Below are 25,070 nucleotides of genomic sequence, written 5' to 3'. Positions count from 1 at the left end.
CCATCTTATTTTATGAATCATTACTTAGTGCAGATTGAGTAGAAGAATCTGATTTGGCAGAATTGGGGCCTATGTTTTTTCTCGTTCACTGTTTTTTGGTAAAGGCCTCATCATTCACAGAGGAGTGGAATCATTTTCTTCTACTAGAAGCCACAAGGCAACACCTCAATCTCTATTCTGTATTCCACTAGTCTTGCATGTACTCATAGGAGCCCAAATGTTTCTACACTTTATCCAGTTGCTTCTAGAAATACTGATCTTCCATAATAGTCCCTGTGCCTGCTCTTTTCCTCTTCCAAAGAAACCTTGTTCCACGCCTTTAAAAACATTTCTTTTGTATTGTGCATTTATTTTTCTCTGTAGATATTTGTGGGCTTCTAGTGTGTTATAGCAACCAGATTTCCGCCAGTTTCAGGCATGGCCAAAAAGTGCGAATTGGTAACCCTTAGTTTACTCAGTCCCGCAAGGTGTTGATCTGCTTTCGTAATAAACATGCCTGTGGTTTTTCACAAATTCCCAGCTGTCTTGTAAATTGAGTGCGTTTACTTCCTGTTTGAGTCTATTTCTTTTTCTTGGTGTACCACCCTACCTTCAAGTTTACAACTGCTTTATGTAACTTGTCAGTTATTTATTATGGGCCTTCCTATACTGTTCTGTCTTGTACTCCTTTCCTCTTGCGTGCCCCCATCTTTATCTATTTGCTTTGGCCCTCTCTTTTCACCAGCTCTGCCCTGAACAGCATGCACGATTCCATCATTATTGTGAAGTGTTCTTCTTACCTCTACTTCTCCAGTCTAAGTATTTATTGCAGAGCTGAGTCCCATATTTCAGAGATTACTGTCTTTCTCCATCGTGCTCAGCCCTACATGTGGTGTTGGGGTGTTCTATGAGCCACCATACTTCTTCTCTCCCTTCTTTGGTGGTATGCTTAGTAAAAAATAACCCTACTCTGTCCACATTTTGAGAGGATTCTTGATCTATGCAACTGTTTGGAATACTTTCAAATCAGTCCACTTGTATGGCTATTCTTGGAAATTGATCTGGGTTAAGTTCTTTGTTGTTAATAAAAAATACACACCGCCCCCCCCACCCCCCCATTTCGCAAAACTTCACACAAAATGGGAATGGAAAAACGATATTCAAAGACATTAATAAAGTATCCAGCATTTTTATCGATATTTCAGGTTTTAATGAAGGTTCTTTGACATTATGATGTTGGTGCAATATGTTTTCATTAAAACGATATGGGCGAGTCGCTCTAAAAAGGTAGATTTTACAGCAAGGGCAGTTTATAATTTTATCATATTTGTATAGTGGTTTTCTACCATTTGTCTTGTCCCTGTTCAATTATGAAATATGTGTCTTTTATAGTTCTCTTTGTTGGTACTTCTAAGTCAGGGTGACTTGGGACTTTCTGGAATTTGAGAAGTTAGTTGCTGGTGTAGTGGTAACCGCCTGGTGCGTTATAGGGATTGAAACCTTCGGAGGTATGTTTGAGGCTCTTAAACTGTTGTTGTATGACAATTTACGAGCTGTGGGGAGCATCCTAGTTGATTAATTCTCAACATATGGTACTGTTGTTTGCGCAATAAAATCCCTATAGAAATGCAAAGCAACCTTCACATAAGACATTCCACGCCTGAAACATGACTTACTGTTAGCCCAAAAGAGAGGCGTTTTTCTGCCATAGGCTATTAGTACGAAGTCCAGCAAACTGACTGCTAAATGGTAGATATCCTGAGGAAGAAGCCTGCATAGCAACCACCTGGTTAAGCAGCCCAGCAGGGGTTCCCCACACTAAGGACCTCTATTTCACCTGAGGGTCAAAGAACATGTTACCTCTGCCTTGTAATGAGCTTTCATTGTCCCTGGGCTGCCTCACTTTGTCGGTGCCTGACCTATGGGAGGGCTGATAGAATTTTCGCCTTGTGCCAAAGGCCTTGAGGGAAGAGGATGGCAATGGGTGTCTTTGGCTGAGGCAGGCCATCCTCATTCCAAAACTTGTTGAACCAGTGATCATGACCTTTGAGTTCCAGAGAGAGAGAATCCTAGTTCTGGTTGTCACTTAACCAACATTTCCCCAATTGCTATTGAGTCCACTGGATTCCCCATGCTCCTTGCATGCCCCACACCACCAGAAAACCTAGTCTGCCCCAGCCAATTACAAGCTGTGCCCCTGAAGTTGAAGTATCCCCTGGTAATCCTCTTGTCTTGCTGCATCTAGTTCTCTGAACGAATGCTTTCCTGATCATTGACTTTTGATCAGATTATATAGAGATTGGTCCCCTTGAATCGTTTCCTCATCCCTCCCACAACTGACATTCATATTCTACCAATTGATCTTCTTAAAAGGACTCCGAAGAGCTAGAAATGCTCTCTACTTTTTGTACCAACCAGAAGCAGCCTTGAATCTGCTGATCGAGATCCAGTACAAGTTAGGGTGGAAGTTTGGGTTTTGGGCACAATTGTTGGGCAACTGGCCCGTCCCCTTTTGAGCTATCTAGCTTCAACCCAGACACTGAGCAAGTTTGGGGAATGATCCGACTCCCAAGATTTCAGCATGCCAAATCTGGTGCCGACTGACCAAAACAAGTGTTTTTTATCTTAACATGGTAATTTCCATAGGAGTCCTTAGTCTAGCCACTCAAAACTGAAATACAAAAGCCTATATTAAAGTATACTATACTTGGCTGTCACATAATGGCTGGCTCAGTTTCTTGCCTTTTGTCGGTTTGGCGTATTTTCGTTTGAGACTTCTGTGAGTTGTAGGCAAAAACATTAAGGTCCATTGAACATGTGCAGGGTAATATATGTTTGAATGTTGTCACTTGCCTGTTTTTTAAACTGGGCATCCTAATGCCAGTTGCACACAAAGTACACAGGAAAAATTTCTTCAAGGAAAAAATGTGGTACAATTTTGAGACAAATGTTGCTTTTAATTTGCAACTATAAAGATTTCATTCTGTTGGCATGTTTATCATTAAATCAGTCAGTTGTACTAATGTTTAAATAGATTACACGCGGAAATGTTGATGTACTTTACCATATCATGATTTAATTGAAAACGTGTACTTCATTTTGCTTAAATTCAATCACCTCAATGGTTGTATTTTGCTTTTTAAATACCTGAAAAAGTTGTAAGTCCTTGAGAGAGTAACTAAATTATCTGCTCCACTTTTGAGCTCACTAGTCTGTCGAGACAAAAGTCCTTTCAAATCCAAACAATACATTTTGTTGGTTTTGCTTGAAAACCATAGAACGTGTCTTTATTTATTTTTATTATGTGTGAAAATGCTTCTTCAACTTGTTGATTCAGATTTTCCACACAAGGACTTACGAGTAATCCAATATTTTGAATCATGATCTCAGTTTTTGTAAAAAGTGGAAGCTCATGACTTGTTGTACAGTATAACTTGTCTTGACTTATCCTGTGACTAGCTCCAATCTACTGGGAACTCCTGACTTCCCTTTCCAGTCCTCAAAATGGGCAATGTGATGACTGATGAGAAAAACAGGAATTCACTTTAACTCTTACTACAGCTCTTAATGTTAATGTGCTGCATCGAGAACCAAGTGTACACAATGTCAAGGCTCTTATTGTTACTGTGAAGAATAATGTAGGAAGCTGGCTCTGTATATGCTATACCAAAGTAAGGTATAATGTGCACAGAGTACAGGGAGTCCCCAGAGGTATAGCAGAGGCTAAATTAGGTAAGTACTAACCGCTCTCTTTGTGGTAGTGTGGGCGAGCAGTTCGGCTTATCCAGATGGTGTGTTAAGCATTGATTGTGTTTACTCAATCAAGACCGATGGCACACACTCTGCAACAGAATCCAAACAAATTGGGTAAGTATAAAAACGGTATACTTGTGTTTTATTTCTAGAACCAAGCAGGACTTGGTGCAGGTAGGTAAAATATACTTTCAGTGGTAAACCTTTACACAGAAATGCAATAGTTAACGGATTTGCAGTTGTTACAGGTTGGTACGACTTTAAAAAGCACTTTATATTACACAGTAATTACTTTACTTTGAGAATACTTGTTGATTACTTTCAGATTACACTGGGTACTGGGGTGGTATGCCTAGATACCACACCGAGGGATCTCACCATACAAGGTAAGTAAGACTTTTCTTGGCTTGAGTTATAGTTGCTGTTTCACCCATACAAAACAGTTCAACACTTTAGGCCCAAAATCTCATAAAATGTATTCCTATTGGAGAAAAATGGATATCTGTTTCACAGGTAAGTAAACGTCTTAAAAGTGGGAGTTTTGGGGGTTTGAACCAAGGTCTAGGTAGGCACATTCAAGTTGCACCACCAGCAGCATTCAGGTTGCCATGTGCAGAGTGCAGTGGCCCAATGTTAGCCAATGGGACTAAGGGGGCCTTTGGTTATTGACTGCTTATGAGCAGGCCACTCGGGTGTGGGAACAAAGCTCCTGGGGTTAAGGTCGGCACTGCAGGGGCCAGCAATCGGAGCTGCACTACCAGCGGCACTGGGGCGGCCGGGTGCAGGGTGCCAAGGAGACATCTGGGATCCTGTTCTTCTCAATTGAGACTTTTGGTTAGGCAAAGTTGTTGCAGATCCGGCAGGAAGACTTCCTGAAGGTGACCACCAACTGGAGAGGTAAGTTGGGTGCTTGTGGGATGCATGGACACCGTTCGTTGGGCCACCCAAGGCCGTGGGGCATCGGATGCAGGGGTGTCGTTAGGGTTTCTTACCAGCTCTAGTCTGTGTCAGAGGGACCCTTCAGGCTGAGACTGCAGGCGTCGTCTTGAGGTTTGAGGGAGGTCTGGGATTACCAGATCCCAGTTCAGTGTTGCTGGGGAGACCTCATCGTGGTGTTGGGCCACTCGGGCCATGGGCTTCGGGTGCAGAGCGGTGTAGAATTGCCCCATCATTGGAATCCGGATTCTGTAGGTGAGTCTTTGCTTGAGCAAATCCGGTGCTCACGGAAGACAGAGTCTGTAAGAAGGTTGCAGGGCAGGTCCTCCGGGCTCTGGAGGTTGCTGGACTCGCGGGGGTTCTTGTTGTAGACGGGACAGGTGTGTAGGACTTGGGCCAAAGCAGTTGGTGTCCTCTTCCTAGGTCAGCACACCCCTTCGGTCCTTTTTTCTTCCTTGAATCTGAGGAGGCAAGGTTCAGGGTCGCCTCTAAATACTATATTCAGGGGTGTTGAAAGGGTTGTGCAGGTCGGGACCAATGGGTCCTTTTCTTGGGATGGGTACACACCTTAGTATGCCACCTTCCACTCGGAGGGGGGCATAAGCCTTTTCCTGATCGGCCGAGTCCTCTCATCTTCAAGATAGTGGGGAATGAAATGTTTGCTTCACCTCGCCTCCCCCACCAGAGGGGTAGGGTTAGTAAAGGTGGGCACACCTCTCTTCTATCTTGGTGTTCCCACTGATTCTTCCACCCAAAGTGGGGGGCAGAACCAGTGTGATCCAGGTGCTGGGGGCAGCAAAAGGCAGGGACAGGTCACAAAGGCAGCAGGCCTTTGAAGCTTCCCCTTCATGGACCCAGCCCATCCTTTGGGATGAGGCATGACACCTCTCCCCAGGATGGACTGGGGAGAGGGCAGGCTCTCTACTCAGGATGGACTGGGGAGAGGGCAGGCTCTCTACTCAGGATGGACTGGGGAGAGGGCAGGCTCTCTACTCAGGATGGACTGGGGAGAGGGCAGGTTCTCTACTCAGGATGGACTGGGGGGAGGGCAGGCTCTCTACTCAGGATGGACTGGGGAGAGGGCAGGCTCTCTACTCAGGGGTCCAGAAACCTGTCTGGTGGTGGCAGTTGGCTAGCAGCCACTCAGGAACCACACCAGGGCTGGTCGTTTTTCAAGGGGGCATCTCTAAGAGGCCCTCTGAGTGAATTTTCCATTAAATCCTACACTGGCATCAGGGTGGGTTTGATGTGCTGAGAAGTTTGCTACCTAACTTCGTAGGTTTTAGTAAAGCCATAATGGAGCAGTAGAGTTCATAATGACCAACTCCCAGACCATATAGTCTTTATGGCTTTACTACACTTACAGTGTCTAAGAATGAGCTTAGGCACTGTAGGGGTACAGAGCTCATGCCACTGTACCCTCACCTGAGGGCTAGTGCATCTTGCAAGAGGGGTGGCTTACCTAGGCCTCAGGCAGTGGGTTGTAGGTGTGCCATTTCGACACTTCACTTTTCTCTGCACCAAAACACTCTGCCTGGAATGGCAGTGTGTGGGTGTTAAGGTACAGGGCCTCTAAGGGTGGCACAATAGGTGCTGCAGCCCTTAGAGGCCTTCACTGGTCACAATGCCATTGGTACCTTTTGCAAGGGGCTTACCTGTGGCCAGAGATGTGCCAATTGTGGGTACAATGGTAAATCTTTGGGAAAGAATACAGGCACGGGGAGCCTGATTAGCTGGGACCCAGGGCACATCAAGTCAGGTTGCATCAGAGGTCAGGCAAACAAAGGGGGGGTAACCATGTAAATAGGGGCACTTTCCTACAAATAACATTTGTTTTTTTCAAATTGCAATAAAGAAATTTACAGTAATGCAATACAAGTAAATTAAAAACATGATTAATACACAAGATCAAATGAAACTGTTTCACCAAATCGTGCACCCGTACTACAAGTTGTCTTTCTTCCGAAGTGGGGTTGCTCTCGGCTGTTCAGATCAGTGAGATTTGCGCCATTAACTACCTATCAAATCAACTGTAACTGGTGCATAGTGCATTAGGGTTCTAGACAGTGTTGAGGGAACGGAGATAGTACCATAATCCAAGTTTGTTTTCAGCTGGATGCAGTTCACATATGTATCTACACTAGGTATCGGTGATTATATTATAACTGACAACAAAGGGGGACTCGATCATATATTACACGCTGTTGTAAGGGGGGCATCTTTCCATGCCTTTAGTGCATGGTAGTAGCGGTATCATCGTATCCCAGTGTGTCAGGGAGGTGCTACCATATTTTTTCATCTGCTGAGATTTAATAGCTGCCCCATTGCCCATTAACCTAATTCGCTTTACCAGCGTTCATGGGTCAGGGGGAGTTCCAATTCTGGGTGTTCAAGGTGTTTTCCTAACAATAGCATCAGGTCTACTATCCTGTTCTGCTATTTACATGTATTTGAACATGGCATCAAACCAAGAAGGAGTAAGGCAGGATTAAGGTCAATTGTATTTGGTTGAACTGTATAACTTTGAAGCGTATGTTTCGAGACACTACCCAGGGTAGGCCAATATTTGAGCCCCTTGTTTGTCTGTGAAACTCTGTGTTTGTCTTGGCAGCGAAGAGCCTCTTTTCGGCAATTATGCCAATCTGGAATTCCCCATTGTACGCAATGTATTCATTACCTGGTATGTAATAGGTGAGTAAGATGGTTAAGGATTTATGGGCCAATACGAGTGAAGAATGACATAGTTGTTAAACATTTTTTCAAATGCATATAAATTGTATTACCCAGCGGTAGTCACCACGGTGTAGTTATACGCAAGTCAGAGTTTCCAAAGATGAAGGTTTTCTGTTTTGCTTGCATCTTTACCACTGTTTACCGAAGCTTTGACTCTCCCCTCCTACCCCCTCTCCCCAAAAAAGGCAGCCACCTTTGCTCCTTCCTCGAACATTTTTGGGTGATCCATCAAGCGGAGTCTAAGGGGGGGAAAAAGTGAGGGTGGGAGCACTTTTTTCCCCATGCAATTTCCATGATGAAATTTAGACAATACAGAGACAATAGCTGACCAGACTTAACACCAAATTCGTCAAGAGCTAGATCTTTACCCTGAAAGTGTGCTTTTTGTGAGTTGGTGTTCTAGAGAAATTAAAAGGTTAAAAAATAGTGATATCTAGCACTGCAGGTGTCCCGTGGTACCAGAAGTCCAAATAAAGCATTCTGATTTGCTTGACCTGTCGCTGAGAGCTGTGACTGGCTGACCGCAGCAGGAAGAAAACTGTTGTGGCTGCCATTAGATGACTCGAGGACTCTGTCCTCCAGTCCTAAAAAATAATTACATTTTATTTTTTTAAAGGAGATGGGGTAGGGATACCCTGACTCCCCTAGTTCTTATGTGAGGTACATTTCTGGACATTGTCACTGTCCACTTTATTCATTTGTGAGTCACCGTAGCCCCCGTGTAGTCCCAGAAGACCCTTGCAAAAAAAAAGGCTAATGAAGAGTAGGGGTCTGTGGGCCATTGTCACCCTGAGGGGGGTGGATGGCCGTAGACCTAAGTAAAGATCATACTTTACGTTAAACCATAGAAATGAACTGAAAAACAAAGGTTAAAGTGGGTTATACGTATGTCTTCCTTATAATACAAAGATACTGTTATTTTATGCCCAAACATACACTTGAAATTTACCAGTTATACATAACTGACCTAAGTAGAATGTGCACTGCTGTAATGCACTGCTTATCACTTCACATATTACTTCACTGGTGACATAAGAAATGTAAAACTGAGCAACTGTCACACCTACAAGGACCATTGATTTCAAGAAACCCAAAGTGTGGTCAGGGTCGAGCTTTTGCCGGGTGGTGACTCCTTTGGTCCATGAAGCCCCCTGTGTCTACCTCTCCTGAAAGAAACAAGAGAAACTGTTGTAAAATGCCCCGATGTTTTTTGACTGAATTGGGAATTTGATTGGAACATCAACTACAGACGGATATTTAAGCATGTCAGTGTAGTGTCTAGCAATTTTCTTTTAGGTATTTATAAGCTCTCTTGCGGTATACCATGCTCTATTGAGAGCATGTCTCACCATGGGGTATCCTTTATCACAAGTTTATTGCATAAATTATTAGCATTTCTAAAGCACACATTGAAAACAGATTTTGATGACCGTGTCAAACACTGGCCTTAGCTTATAATATCAGGGCGTTTACAGATATTCAGTGTGACAAGGATCCCTATGAGGGATTCCAACAAATCACATTGTGCAATTTGATGTAATACAACATTGGGCGATTTAATCGGGCTGCCTTATGCATAAGTGAGCAGACCTCCGGCCCACCGGGTTACGCAGTCAGGGTGTTCACAAATCGTGACAAGGATCACATTGAGGGATTCCAGCAAATCAGATTGTGCAATTAGGTGGAATACATCATTGGGCGACTTGATGCTGTTGCTTTAAGCAAAAGTGGGTAGACCTCGGACCTACTCTGTTAGGCAGATCTCTGTTGGGCTTGGCATGGTGTGCCCTACATTCTTGGGGCTTATTTGCTTTATTTACTACAACCGATTGAAATATAAAGCAATTCTTCAACCTATTTTTAAATAAATAAGCTGTTTAACTAGAAGCTCCATCCCATCCTGGAATGACAAACTTTAAGAAAATGGTGTGTGCAGTATTAGTTCATCAGTTTCAGTGAGCAGACTTCATTGAGTAATTGTGAGTCACATAAGGGCTTTAATGGAATAGTAGACCTCTGCTACCCTTCAGATAAAAGTAGCAGCCAATTTGAAAAGGCCATCAAATGACCATGATCGTCAGTAGCTAGTGAAACCTTTTACTGTTCAGGCTACAGATGTGTGAGCTTTATTTGAAGTTGCATCTGTGTTCTTTTATACAGTAATAGTGTACTTTCAACATAGAAGTAGGCGGCGCATGTTTATCAGTTCAATACAAGTGCCTGGATAACTGAAAATTCAATATTAAATACTCAATTTGCCCACCACCTTCATAAACATGCACACATTTCATGAAAAACTGGTGCCTGCTAAATGATATTGGCGTGTGAAAAAAGTTTATTAGAGGGGACCTCAAAGTCCTTACCAACATGAGACCTAGCTCCCTACTCCAACCACTCCAAATCTCAGTTGACCATGAACCATTTGATTTTAAATTAAACCTCTTTATGTGATAAGGAACGCTTTGAATTTAATGTTTTAATGTATATAGGGCTAACCGTTTAAGACCACAGTAAGGAGTAATAAAAAAAATTTTCAGGAGGAAAGCATGCTTCCCCCTTAATCCTGACTCATGTGGCACCCTTTTAAAAAAGAGCATCATTGTATTGACTGATATGTTCAGAACCCTGCCAGCCTAAATCCACTGGTCTGATTCACTTGCTGTCTCCAAAGTCACTGTTTTCAACTGTTCTTGTTGAATCTCTGTATTTTTCAGAATGTGCTAATTCAGATGGGTATCCACGTGCTAGCTGTGAGTGGCATGCTGATCCGGCAAACGAGGAATTATATCCTGCGCTGCCATGGCTGTTTCAGGTGAGGGTGCCATTGGTAAAATGCATGTGCTTATCGTGTTCATTTAGATGGCCTACCTACTCCTTTCTAGTAAGGAGAATCAGTGCTGATGTGGAATGGCTGCCTGTTAATGCTGACCTGCTGCTGACCAATTTGTTGATACCTTAGTGTTGGAAGGCAAATGTCCTTGTTTATTTACATTTACAACTAGTTTTCTGATCTGTAATTTTGTTAATTCAAATCTATTTTTTTGCGCGGTGTGTTTGGTCAGAGGGAGGAAGAGACACGGAGATATTTTTTTCTTGCTGCTTGTGGACTGAAGTGATAATGTCATTATCCAAACCAGTTAATGTGATCTGTTATTCCAGGACAACGTCCAACATGACCAAAGTGTTCTGCCCCAGCTGCGGGAACAGAACTCTGAAAAAGGTAGCAGTAACCGTGAACAAGGACGGCAGTACACAGATGCATTTATCACGAAATCCGAAGGTGTTAAACACGCGAGGACTCCGGGTAAGAAGGTGGTTCCTGACTTCAGGTTTCATGTTGTGCTAGTTAAATCTAACCCCTCGGCCGGTTATTTTGCAGTGTTGGATTGCATTGTTGTGTGCTCCAGTGCTTACAACAGCTTTTTATTAATTACTCGAAGTGATGGTAAGTCATGACATCACACAACTGCTTATAATGGGGTAGGTCCTGTGACTTGCTTCTGAGCAGCACACAATGACTGATGCATTTCACCACAAAAGAGTAAAAGGATTGACATGCTGCCAACCAAGGAAGTCAGCAGGCGAAATTTGAAATTGGAGTAATGTATTTTCCATGCAGTTGATAACTTTTCAATCAATATATTTGATACCGTTTTGTCAATTCAGCAATTCTGGTGGCTACAGCCTTCAACATCTTGGCTTAGGCATGGTAATTAAACATTGCCAGCAAAATCATAACATTTGGGTAATTTGTTTGCTTGAAGTCTTGTGCATTTGTCGTTAAGTCGGAAGGCTGAAAGCTTGTTTACAACAGCTAGTCTTTAAACTTTTAACATACAAGGGCCCCCAAGAAGCCTTCCACATTACTTTATACTTACAGGTATGATGCTATTTAATTTTACTGTTTTTATTGGTAGATGTACATCAAGCCAACACAGTCATATAAAATACTCCACTCCCCACAAATCCTTTGGCCTCTAATCATTCACAAAAAAAGTCCTCTAGCTCCCAGTCCAGTAGGCACACCTTTAGTATCCAAACATGTGGATGCCTTTCATCAGAAAAAATGAAGAATAAATGGGAAAGAGTAGAGGGAAATAAACGGGGTGGGGGTACACCGGAAGGAATGAAGAGGTTCAGATACTCAGTAAACTTTGGCCTAAATTCAAGACAGCAGCCTTAACACCGTGTCCGCAAGTTTCTTACATATTAACTGGAGTTGTCTCCATTGTGTTTGCTTGCTCAGGAAGCAGGCACACCACCGTTCCATTCACCTGAAGCGCCCTTTCCAGGGAAGCTGCTGTCATTAACCCAACCTCAGAGTTCTGGGGTTCGAATCGCCACTACTTTGGTACCACATTTGTGAACAGCTGTTCTTGCTGAGAATGCTGTTGGAAGTCTTTAGGCCTTGTATACAGCCTCACTAATATCCCCTTTTGGAAGGGCCAACTGTTCTCAAAAAAAGCTTGCATTACCACGTGTGTGAACCTTTTACCCTAGGTAAATATCTTTTATTCAGCCCCCAGTTACCCTTAGCAGTGAACATGCGCTTTACAAATACACGTTTACAAATACACGTTATAGAGGGAAAACCTAGGCCACTTATTTTAACTGCTCGCCGTGCATTTTCAAATTGGTCCATTCCATTGCCCATCAGAATCAGTGTTTTCCCTGCTGAATATAAAGACTTTGTGGTCCATCGCCAGATGTTCCCTCTCACTGGTTTTGTCTTCAAGAGTGCGTAGTCTAAAATCTTGTTCTATCTTTTTTTTTTTCACAACACATTTTATTGTCAGCAGCCACAATGGGCCTGGCAACACCAGGTAACCAAACAATACAAAATATATGTTTGTGAGTAAGATTTTGATGTTTCTGTATCTATCAAACAGTTGAAAAACAACAACGATACAACATAAAGCTCCAACATGGAGTTGTAGTTTCATTTTACTTCTACATTGCATATCAAGTCGGGCCTAGCCACGTTGATCTATTATCCATACATTTCCAACCATATCCATCTTGTAGCACCACACATTGTCAAATATTAATCCATGGAGGCCGCTGAAATGGGTTCCAGAAGCAGCCCATGGTATAGCGCCCACCTTTTTCAAATTTTAGGGTGTTTCTGGGGTCATCCTCTCGCTTTAAAGATTGGCAATTCTAACCCATACAAAAATCAAGACCCCCCTCTTCCACACCCCAACCAGTGATGGGGACACATCTTGCCATGCCTTTGCAATGTCGTGCTTTGCCAGTGTAAGGCCTAAGAGTAATAAATGGCGTTTATAGGTGTTGCCCCCGATGTCATCTGTGATTTGGAGTAGGGCCAGGCGTGGTGAGTATAGGATTTCCCATCTGAGAACCTTTGAGAGGCATGTAATGACCCCCGCCAGAATTTAGTGTTGTGCACTGCCACACCATCTGTATAGAGTACCATCAGTCATTTGGCAGCGCAGGCAGAGCAGGGATTCATTGAACTTAAGGAGAGGGGATTCAATCAGCCCGGCACGCCAGAGCTTATATCTGGTGTAATAAACTCTATGAAGGTATTTAAATAAAATATATTGTAGTCCTGCTGCAATAGCCGAAAGTCTTGTTCTTTTAGTGGTACCTCCACTGCAGTGACCTTCGATTCCATTTTCTCCAAACCTGCCTCTGTCGCAGTGGTAGATTTCTCTACTGCTACCATTTAAAAATTAATTTTTAGCAGGGGCCAGTAAACCCATTCCCACCTCCTCTGCAGTCTTCTCATTCCCTGCTCTGTTCCTGCAAGACCTTAAAAAACATGTCCTCTTTTACTTTTTTCTTTGTTTTCTCTACCATTATTGTGACTGCCATCCACCTATAGGACACCGCAAACGGCTGGACACCTCCAGGTGCTTGATGTCAAATGCCACCACTCTAACAGGCCACGTCCCAGCTGGGACTGACTCCAGTACCAAAGCTGGTTGCTCCATAGGTGGGATGTGCTGTTCTCAGCTTAACCAGCTGGTTGTCGTCTTCAGGAGGATCTTTCTAGAGCTTCTCTCTTTCTAGACCGTAGACCAGCTCAGATGCTCAAAGTCTCAATCTAGGCCCTGAGCAGGCTGGCTACCTTCCACCTTGCTTCTGTCATGTAGTATTCGCATAAGGCCTCCTATCTCCGTGGTAATTGCTGTAGGGGCTTGTATCTGCCTACATGCAGGCCCAGTGCCTCACAACCTTCCTCTCCTTCATCTGCAGTCTTTTTCTCTTTGTAGTGTGTGACCAAAGGGCAAAAGTCCGACCTGATCTCTACAGCCTTTGCGGAAAGCTGCTTTCTTTCTCCCTGCTAGAGTCTACCTCTTTTCCCCTTCTCAAATTATCATGCAATTTAGGCTGAAGGGGCAAGAGCCTTTTCTTGCTAGACAAAATCTTGAATTCTGAATTACAGCCCATTACTGTGTTGCAGGTGTGCTGTGCAGGAACAATAGCTGTCTGTTTTTTGCGGCCTAAAGTTTCAACAGTCCACTTGTTTCTGCATGAATGGTTGAGTATTGTAAGTTCAAAGTGAAGCTTATGGAGACCGAAAAAACAGACAGACTGATTTGGCTGGGTCACTGTCATCTGCCATCAGACTTGTGCCATATTGCCAGTAAATATTTTTGGATTAACATGCAACAATTTCAGATGAAAGGGGAGAGGCTAATCCACTTTCTCTTTGGATTTTTACTTGGCATAACGTTTGCCAGTTACTTGGACCAAAGCAATTGATGGCCACTATCTTTTCTATTTATGTGTTTTTATCCAAAGCATAGCTTTCTGATGACTTAGAAGGCCCTTAAGTTGTTACAAGAATATGATATTTGCTATGTTAAGGGGCACAATGGAGTATTCTGCTACTTAGTAGAGTCAGTGTGATTCCTTAATGTCTAGTGCATTTTATTTAGTTTTCTTTATGCGAGATCATGATCTCCTTGTCTTTCAGTGTAAACATAACTGTTGCCCATATCGAATGATTCTAGTGGTTGAATAATTAGAAATTGATTACTGAAACAAAGCTGATTGATTGCTCCTGATAGAGATATCGATGTTTCCATCTTTTATAAGGCTCCATAAATTGTTCTGTGCACTGACGTAGGGATGCTGTAGGATTTTCTATGATTGTTAGCATATCCTTCATTCTGTTGCTACACCCAGGTGTGTAACGCAATCCCCCTCCACTCGCAATGGGGGCCCTCAACCCCTGACTGGGGCTCCCCATTCAGGCCACAGTCCATGAATATCTGTGTGAAATGGAAGACTCAGGTGCCCCCTCATCACATTATGGAGAGGGCCTCATCGTTTTGGGTTATGCCACTGGCTGCAATCTACAGAAAGGCATTGGATGTCTTTGATGAAATGGCTGCTTAAAATAATTTAAGCTTAGATTATTTAGTGTTTGGTGAATTCTGCTAATTGCTCTATAATTTTAATATTAGGGATGTTTCCTTCCTCTTGGATACCTAGCCTGAATATTGTAAAGATGTTGCTGGGCTCCTGCTAGAGTTTTCAAGTGCGAGTATCTTCCTCTTGGCTTTTGGATTTGAGCAGTAAAACATTTACTTAGGATGTACAATAGAAATGGTCATTCTAGATGTAAATATATTTTTTCGACTGAAAAATGTTAAACGTTATACCACGTGTATCTTGTGCTGAAAACCATGTTTTCTTTGTGGTTGGAAAATCACAAACAAGAAAAAATGTATTTTTCTATTTAAGAGCCCCTCATCAGTTCACAAACACTAGTCTGTCATTGTCTGGTATTACATAGAGACATAGCCTACATAGATAGGTGAGATTAAGCATAGAGTTGTGGTATAATATAAAGATTTGATCACACAAAAGCACAGAGGAGACTGACCTGTGTAGCTAAGTTACTGAATGAAGCCAGGCTCCCTGAATTGATGGATTACTTGCAAGAGTACTGGAATCAACTGATATTGAGGATATTAAGTGGGTGATAAATTGGGTATCGGGAAGATCTCTGGGGAGTGATGGGTTGAAATTTAGCATACGTAGAACCGTTAGTGTGCCCTCATTTAGCAATTGCTAAACAGAGCGTGCTGGATAACCCACCAGAGGCCACAATTGTGGTACTCTCCAAATTAGACCCTCTTGGGTTATGACCATTGTCGATGATTAGTGTGGACAACAAGATACTAAGGAAAAACCTTGATGGGTCCAAGATCATGTCATCTAGTGAGGGTGGAGCACAAAACACCACATTCAATAAAAAAATAATTTTTTTGATAATGGAACATTTATGGGGCACCCCAACACCATATGTAATAGCCAGTTTGAAAGCCCACAAAGTGTTCAACATTGTTCATTTACATTTTACACCACATTCAATAAAAAAATAATTTTTTTGATAATGGAACATTTATGGGGCACCCCAACACCATATGTAATAGCCAGTTTGAAAGCCCACAAAGTGTTCAACATTGTTCATTTACATTTTTACAACAGTTACTTCGCCGGTTTGGATTAGGTGAGATCTTCATATAACGAGTCTTATTACTGTATGACCAGGTAGTGGCAAGAGTCTGGGTGCACAGGTTGATTTCAGAGGATAGAGGCGTGACCAATACAGCAACAGATTAGATAAATTTGTTTACTGTCTGTATTAATATTTTTGATTGTTTTAGAGCAGTTACCTCAAGTGGTGCGGCAGAGACACACAGTGTGTTGTAGTCCTCTTAACATCACACACAATTTCTCTACACATGGAGGATGTACTACTGTATGTCAAGAATGCAGCAACATTGTTGAATGATGTCGTAGATGTACCAGACTGACATGCATAACGGCATGTTGTGTGTACAAAAAGATATGTATACTTTGTATCTGAATGTGGTGCCTTTTCCTTTTCGAATTAAATGCATTGCCGGGCTTGTTGTTATGATTCAAATAAAGTTTATTTAACCTGTTTGCTGCTGCCGTCGGCCAACGGCCGTCGCGAGCACTACCTTCGTAGTGCTGAGCTCGACCGTTGGCTGACGCGGCCCTGCCTGCGCAAGAAATCACCCGCACCGCAGCGTAATTTACGCAGCGGTTAACAGGTTAAAAAAAAGAATGCAGCAACAGTTATCCTGCATTTGTGTATGATTATACAGACGATAGGCTGAGTATTTGAATTCACAATGAAGTGGCCTAAACTCATTTTATATCCATTCCTGGTTAAGAATAGTTGCGGTAACCACATTGCTCCAGAACAACTAAGCAAAATGGTTTAACCTGTTCCGTGCTCCTGTCGGCCAACAGGAGCACTCCCTTCCTGGTGCTGCGAACGACCGTTGGCCGACACAGCCCCGCCCACCCTTTAGAACGCCCACACCGCGGCGGAATTGCCGCCGTGATTAAGGCGTTAAACATGTGTTTGCATACTTAAGTCATGATACTATTCATGTTTATGAAAATGTATTCTCTTTTAGACTAGTAGGCTCCGTCACACAGTGGCTTCAATTCCCGTTGTCCCTGATGGGTCACGTTGCATTATCAAAAATAATTATAGACCCGAGATTGATTTAGAAGGACAAAGTAAGCTCATGGATATTCCTGGTGATTGTTTACAATGATTAGACTCGGCCATTGAAGAAATTTCTAAAGGACAGTGGGGATATATGAATAGCCCTGGCTATTTGAGGTTGCTTTGGATAAGTATTGTGTGGTTACAGAGATTTATGAAATACTCTGTATGACTGAGATACAGCTTGTGGTGCTTTGGTTCTAAACAATCTACTTAAAGATGTAATAGACTTGATTCAGTTGATATCTGTACCACTGCTACTAAAAGCTTAGATTAAAGGCTGCTAGTTTAGAGGACCGCAGATACATGCACATGCCTCAGTTACTGCACACTTTTTTACGCTTGACTGAGGCCAGATTTGTGTTTGGGATGCCCACGAGAAAATCTCCCTATATACTCTTAACACAGAGGTTCTTAACCTGCAGTCTGCGACTGCTTAGAAAATTTAAAAAATAATCACAGATTAAGTGTTTATAAATATAGAAGCAAAATGTAAAGATGTAGGTCTGCTCATCCTAACCGAGGTTTCACATCAACTACCTTGAGCATATTGCGATCCACCTGGCCCTGAAGTATTTTTTTCAGAACATTCAGGGCAAGGTCATATTGATAAACTGACCACATGACCTCCATGTATTACTTGCAGAAACAGGTTGGCACTCACTTGCCATAGCTGTCCGCACTAGCACAGAATATTTGGCAGTGGACAGTTCACCATCGAATACATCTCCTGGCAAAGTACTTCCCAGAGTTGGACAATGACATTGCTTACCTGCTAAGCAAGATGCATCAACCAGTTCATGAGTGGGAACTACACGCGCAACTTGTACTCTCTACTTTCAAAAATATGTTTCACCGCAAATGGACCTGAGCATCACTGATGAAATCCCAAAGTGCCAAAACTTTGCCTCCAGGTTTCCACACCCACAGACCATGGGCAGTGCACTGTGGATGAACTGGTCAGTGATTTGCCATTGCTTCTCCTCCTCTCCCTTCATACATTGTAAGGAAGCTATGGCAAATGTCCCTTACCCTCATCCTGAAAGACCCTACATAGATCAGGCAACCATAGTCCTCACCCCTCATAGTGTTGTCTTTTACCCCACACAAGGCGCTATATAGCAGACCGGACCTACTAACAGGAACAGGGCAAAACCAGGTTTCCGGACCCCAGACAACTCAATCTAGCAATTTGGCACCTGAAGTCTTAGAAGTTGGTTACCCAGCCTCCCACCATAATGCATGGACATTTACCAGAAAGCTCACAGAACTACTACTCGGGCCTACTGCAGAAAAGTGGGAAAGATGTGTCAACTTTTGTAACTCCATGAATATAGACCCTTAAACCAGCAGTCCAAGGCCTTTTTCTGCTGTTTGCTTCCCTACAGAAATCGGAACTAGCATATACTCCGTATGACTATATCTTACAGCCATTGCTGCTTATATGGAAAATAGAGAGCACTCCTCTTGCTTCAGAATTCCTGTCTTTAAAGACTTTATGAAAGGCTTTAAAAGAGTGATTTCACCTAGAGAGCCACCTGTTCCTCCTGGTACCTCAATATAGTACTCTCAACACTCCTGTGTCCCACATCCGAGCCATTGCATTCCTGTCCGTTGCTATTTCTCTCTTGGAAAATGGCTTTCCTCAGAGCCGTCGCATAAATAAGGTGCATAAGTGGGGTTCAGGTCCTCAATTTGCTGGAGCATATGCTTGTTCTTAGAATAGACCCTAAATACCTTCATAAGGTGGTCTCCCCTTTGCACCTCGATAAAACAATTGAGCTACCAATCTTTTTCCCTCTCTCTCTGACTGCAAAGGTCCTTCATACTCTAGATGTTTAGAGCCTTAATGCTCTACATAGCGAGACAAACCTTTTCAGGAACCTCAACACTGTTAGTCACTTTGGCTAAACCTCATAAAGGTCACCCAGTATCAAAAGCTGGCAAAGCTAGATGAATTGTTTCCAAACATGTTACCTTAAAGCCAAAAGGTTTCGTCCCTCTCCCCCTAGGCCACACTTTACTAAGAAGAAAGGAGCAACCATGGCATTTCTGGGGAATATTCACATAGCTGACATCTGCAAAGGAGCTACATGGTTCACTCTATACACTTTTAACAAACACTATTGTGCGGATATTTTTGCCTGCCAACAGGCTAGTGTAGGAAGATGGCTCTTTATATAGTAGAAAACGAGATACACAGTGTTAAGAGTCCAGGAAACCCTTATTGGTTTACAGAGGCACAACATTATAACCCTAAATGCTCTCTTTTTGTGGTAGTGTGGGCAAGCAGTTTAAGCTTGTCAGAGGGTAGTTCTAAGCATTTGGTGTACACAGAGGCAATAAATGAGAGACTCACTCCAAAATAAATTCAAGACCAGAGAGAGTCTGAACCAGAATAAGCATAGGAGAGTGATACTCTGAATTGAAATGGGACAGGAACTGGAAGAGAGAGTCCAGAATTTAAAGACTCACTGCGAGAGGCAGTATGCCTGAAAATGAGACGCTCTGGGAGAGACAGCTTGAAACTGAGAAAGTAACAGAGAGAGGATCTCTAAACTAAAACTACGGCACTGCTAGGACAGACTACTTGGAAGGCAGTTGGAAATTGGGAAACTGGCAGATGGTAGGGATTCAATGAGCGCCTTCACCGACACCAAACTTACAAAAGCAGCTTGAAGCTGTGACAAGAGAATGGTGATCATGTCTGCCCTAAAGATCATAGTGATGGCCATGGTGCTCTCGCGCCTTGATTATGGTAATATCATCTATAATGGCGCTCCGGCCTACGCCATCCACCGGTTGCAGCTAGTGCAGAACCAGGCTGCTCGCCTGATCCACGGCCTGCCTAAATATCACCGCTCCACCCCTTTACTGCAGGCACTGCACTGGCTGCCGGTGAAAGAGTGAGCCTTATTCAAGCTTGGTTGTCTCACCTTCCAGGCTAAAATGGGCACTGCCCCGGAGTTTATTTGCTCCGCCGTTAAACCTTATATACCGGGCAGAGAGCTCCGCTCCACCCACCAGGCACTCCTCACCACTCACCGGTTTAGGAAAAAAAAGGCGGGTGGAACCAAATTTGCAGTCCTCGCCCCTATGTTTTGGAACTCCCTCCCTGCGGAACTTCGCATGACATCCTCTTACACTGAGTTCCGTAAAGGCCTTAAAACCCTGCTTTTCTCCCGAGCCCACGTTGTCTAAAACCCCCCCCGCTCCTGCTGCCTTCTCGCAATCTAAAAGCGCCAAGAAACCGCGTGGTAAATGTGCGCTATATAAATGTTTTTAAATTCAAATTAAATTCAAATGTCTGAAATTGGAAGAACAACTATAGAACAGGAACTTGGAGAACGGTATAAAAGCAGGAAAGGGATGCTGAGAGTCTATCTGTGTTGGACAGAGTTCTAGCAGTTTTTCTAAAACTTGGAAAAGAACCAAGAGATGCAATTTGCGAGGAAAGACTAAACGAGATTCAGTCCCCAGTAATCTCAGGGAAAAGGATAAAAGCCTACATCTGGCACAGAAGAGAAGACAGACTGTCTACCGTTTGAACTGGAGCGTGTGACGCAGGGTGCAGCCTGTAACTTGGTGAGGGAAAGGAGACAGCCTGTGCCTAGAGCAGGAAGTGAGAAAGAGTGGTTATGGGGTTAAACTTGGGTGGGTTTGATCTTTCCCTCCCCTCACCGCCCCAAGAGGATGACCAGACAGACTCATCAGTCTATAGGAAGGCCATTTTAATCTATACCAGCAACGACTGCAGAAAAAGCATCCTTTTAACGTTGGGATAACTCCTAGGGTTAACCATGTATTGCAAGGACCTCTAAGCGCCCTGCAGGCTATATGTTGGAATCCCAGGAGCTATATAAAGTAAAGACTTGTTCCATCTGATTTGACACAAGTTACAGTTGAGGAGAATTTGTTGATTTGTGATAAGTAGTGCTAAAACAGCAATATAAAAAGGAAAATCCATAATTTGGGAACATGCTATTACTACTGCTGTGTTACTGACTTAAAAAGATTTGCCTGTTAGACAGCGGTGGGTCATTATTCACGAAGTCTTTCTGATGGCTAGGAATTCCTGCAAACTTCTCACCTTTTGAAAGTTAGGGGCAAGACTGAATACAGAAAACTATACAGCAGTATCTTCCAGCATCGCCAGGTTGTGCCATGTAGCCAATTCACAGTTCTGCCCCATCCTGGGTTTGGTATTGTGCCATAATTATTCTATTGTTTGCACATTGAATTAAGAATGTTAGAGTTTAATCCCTGTAACTCCTGCTGTAATCCGATATTTATCTCTGATCCCAATACCATCTCAATGTGTGGAGAAGTGTGGCTCAATGGTTAGAGCAGCAGACCCTGATGCAGAGGTCTAGACCGGGACCAGGGTTCAATTCCCCGCCTCGGCGGGTCTTGAGCTCAAAAATTCCACGGACCTGATAATTCTCGCCTCTGCAACTCTGGGCAATAGCTTGCTTAATCTCCACAACGGCCCCCACAACGCTAAGGATGCCTGGCCTGCACCTTGGGGGTGCCCAGGAGTGGACACCTCACAGGGAAAGCCAGGATGGTTCCACAGCGGTATTCATACAAGCGCCTTGAGACCCTTGCGGGTGAGTAGTTAGATACAAGTATCAATTTACATTTTGCTTGGGCCCTTAACTTGGCCCTCTTAACGTGCAGTAAATGTGCCCTGAATAGAGCTTGCCTTGAACATTTCCTGCCACCATTACAAATACAAGACGTTTATCCTCTGTCTTCTTCTAAGAAAAGTTCATGTTTGCAGAATACTTGAGGTTTGAAAGTACTGTTCAGACACAGGAATCTTCCTCTTCCTCTAAAACAGTTCTGGATTTTTTTAAAGTGCACCTCAAATTCTCTTTGCTGTCAGCTTTTGCCTCAGATCTGTCAGCCTTCAGGTAGACCATATTTGATCACTTTAAGTTGCCCTCCCTTCTTTGGGATTCCATTCAACTCCCTGCAAAGCGCTGGACTAACCTCTAACTCTGTCACTTCTGACAGAGATACCTCTGGTGCCAGTTGACCACATGCAAAGCTGTGCTGCTGCAGTGGCGCCACCTCCCAATTCTGACACCTTGATTTAAGTGGGAGAAATTTATATAAATGAGTTTGATGCGTTGTTGCTAATGGATGTACAGAAGGCCACTGACGTGTAGGTCTCCAGAGATGGACAAACCCAGTGATGCCTATCTCAGAAGTCCACTGCTTCCCGTCAGTTGTTCGGAAGGTAGAGAAGCTGTTCGAATCGTCCTTATTACCTTTGAGATTATGGCTAATTTATTGATTGGTATCTTTTAGGTTAAGGCAGCTGCTTCAAGCAATTCTTGCTCTTTAATGAGGCTTTACTGGGTTGTGCGACGGTGTCCTGTGAGCAGGCCTTTTCGGTGCCAAAGATTAGCAGGCAAGTAGCTAGATGCAATAAACGTACTCTGCTGACCCTTATTTGCTCTTGGCGCTGCTGTCACCAGAAAACTCGGTGGGGCAGGTGCATCTTCTTCGAACCTAACCTCAGTGCTTTCTCCACACCTCCTCCATATTGAGAGCTGAAGTATTTATGCTCCACAAGTGCCAATGCTTCTGCTTCCAGCAGTCTCTCCCTCCACATGGCTACTACCTCTTGTTTACTCCCTGTGCCATGAGTAAATTACCTGAGCACATTCAAAAGCCAATTAGTTAAGACAGCGAGTTATGCATTCTGTTTTGAGCGAGAGAAGTCTGTGTCTGGATTCATCAAAGGAGAAAAGGGCCTCAGCTAAGGGGGCGCCAAAAGGCACAGGAAGGTGCTTCAGAACAGCATCTCCAAGCCTGCTACTCACCACCTTTACCACCTAGCACCCCATGGAGAAGTCAAGTACATCTCCGGCTTCATCTGTGGGGAAACCTGCGGTGTGCTCAATGGTTTTCGGTAGAATATGTTAAGGGACACTGTCACCTAAACGCAGCATGCTAAGAGAAAGGCTGCTGCATTGATGTGGCTTACGCCCTAAAGTTCCAAGGGTGCGCACTCTATGGCTTTGGTGGTTGTATTCTCTACTTACTCCCAAAGACTACTTACTCAGGCCCTAGCCAAGCAAATCCTCAAATACACGTTCTTAACTTATGATATCTGATCTGTGTCTACTGTCGGGTGTTCTTTTTTTCATGTCTGCATGCTGTCCTCAAGCTTTTACCACAGTGTGCAAGCTAACCTGATGGATTTGTCCCTTGGCAGGGACTTGTAAAGACTGTGGAGTGCTTTAAACAAAGCAGGGTGACAGTGAGGTGTCTGGGCCTGGCTTTTGTGGGAACTCCAGAACCCAAACATCTCCACAAGGGCAGACTTTCCAATCCTACAACATATTTTTGGGCAGTAGTGTAGTCAGGCGGGCCAAAAAGCAGCAGCAACAGTTCCTCTTTTTTTGAGCTTTATTTTGGGTTTCTAAAAAGGATCCCTGAGATGTTACTTTTTCATTTGGTTGCGACTGTTAATTTTCCTTGATGGCTTCTGTTATTACGTTCTTTCTTGGTGCCAAAGGTTTGTGCAACAGTGATGCCACTATGGAAGATGTTGTGAGATAGAGGGCACGTCATGGCTTGTCGGTATGGAGCCCTGGCATGGTGCACCTTGTGGCACTGGAAGATATTGAAATATTCTGCCGTGAATTTTCTGTATTCAACTGGGCCCCAGAAAGTATTGAAAACTTGAGAAATCTCTTGAAATATCAGATCAAGTGTCCATTAGAAATAGCATTACTGGAGGTATGTAACTTAATCTTTTGTTCCACACTAACAGGGCAGTTGTGGAAATCTCCTATGTGAGGGCACATATCACATACTCACCACCTCCAAATCACTTTATTTAATGGTGAAAACGTAGGAGATTAAATTTGCAGTAGTTTTGTTCAGTTTGGGTTCGGAAAGAAAAGCAATGTATCCTTTCAAAAAAACTTTAAAAATTCATGTGCCATTTGATAATTCCAACTCTAAAAGACCTTTGCCTCTGTGAGACCCTCTGCCTTAAAATAAGTGCACTGCTGCTTCAACACAACTATACACAAAATGATAAAGCTGTAGCTTGTGGCCATTGTTCCGGTTTAAAGAAAACTTCTGCGCAACGACCCCCCACCCCCCTCCCAATTTCATTTTATAATAAATCTTGGGGTGTGGTTGTACTTAAGTATCCTGTGACGGTTAAACAATCTGTGGAACATGTATTCCAGCTGAGTGTGTGTTGCAGAATGGTGTGCGTTTTTGTGTTACAGGGAAGATTTAGTTCACCAGAGTCTGCCGGTGCTTGGGTTTAAATGATATGATAATGTTTTAAATAATGGCTATATTAATGGGTGTTCTTTTTTGAGCTGGACAGGTTGAATTCCTCGCTAAATGCCTACTATCAAATTACAGATGGCAGGTTAAATATTTCTAATGGGAAGGCTTGTTATATTTAGAAGGCATCAATTTGAAAGCTATGTGAAGAATCCTACTCCCTGGGGTTCTGGTAATGTTCCATGGGAAATTACAAAGCAGAATTGAAGATTGTAACTAACTTGGTTTAGGTGAAAGGTGGGTGCGAATTAATTCCTCAAATCATTGTAACTCGTATTTTATTAGAGCGACATACGCAACCACACATTTTAAATCTGTAAAATGGCTTGAGGGATGATAGTTGATTTTTTATTAAAAGGTTGCCTTTGGTATTTTTATTTAGAAACCTATTTAAGAGTATGGCTGTCCTAGGACTGCCGTACTGGCAGTGGTGGTCCGACCACCACAACCACTGTGGGTTTGCCCGCAGTATTTAAAGTGTGGTGGTCGGACTGCCACGGACAGTCCCGTCCGTCAGGATCCAGGATCCCGCGGTGGTTGTGCAGCAGGAAGGGACAGGAGTATGCTGGCGGTGCCGCTGCAGCACCGCCAAGCATATTCAGAGTTTCTTTTCCACCGCCCATTCCATGGTGCTGAGCCCGCCATGAAAAGTGTGGCAGAGATTGAACTATGGGGGCCCTAACATAGCCCCCTGCCGCTTCCGGCCCTGAGGTGCGGGGGGGCGCACATGTGCACCCCTGGAATTGCATCCTCATTCCTGCATGGTGTGGCATGCACGACATCATGCATGCCATACCATGCAGGAACGTGCTGCAGG

The 25,070-nt window shown here is 43.5% G+C and overlaps 1 protein-coding gene across 1 annotated transcript in view; it reads left to right on the top strand.

Moving 5' to 3' along the window:
• NOB1 (NIN1 (RPN12) binding protein 1 homolog) overlaps positions 1 to 25,070 on the top strand; it is an 86,216-nt gene that overhangs the window by 44,771 nt on the left and 16,375 nt on the right. The window contains exons 7-8 of the mRNA XM_078671101.1: positions 10,116 to 10,213; positions 10,561 to 10,705. Of these exons, the coding sequence (XP_078527227.1) occupies positions 10,116 to 10,213; positions 10,561 to 10,705 (243 nt within the window). The remainder of the gene's footprint in view (positions 1 to 10,115; positions 10,214 to 10,560; positions 10,706 to 25,070) is intronic.

Source organism: Lissotriton helveticus, chromosome 12, assembly GCF_964261635.1.
Source record: "Lissotriton helveticus chromosome 12, aLisHel1.1, whole genome shotgun sequence".
NCBI lineage: Eukaryota > Metazoa > Chordata > Amphibia > Caudata > Salamandridae > Lissotriton > Lissotriton helveticus.
Note: the sequence above shows the minus strand (reverse complement) of the source record. Positions and strands in the feature narration are given on the sequence as shown.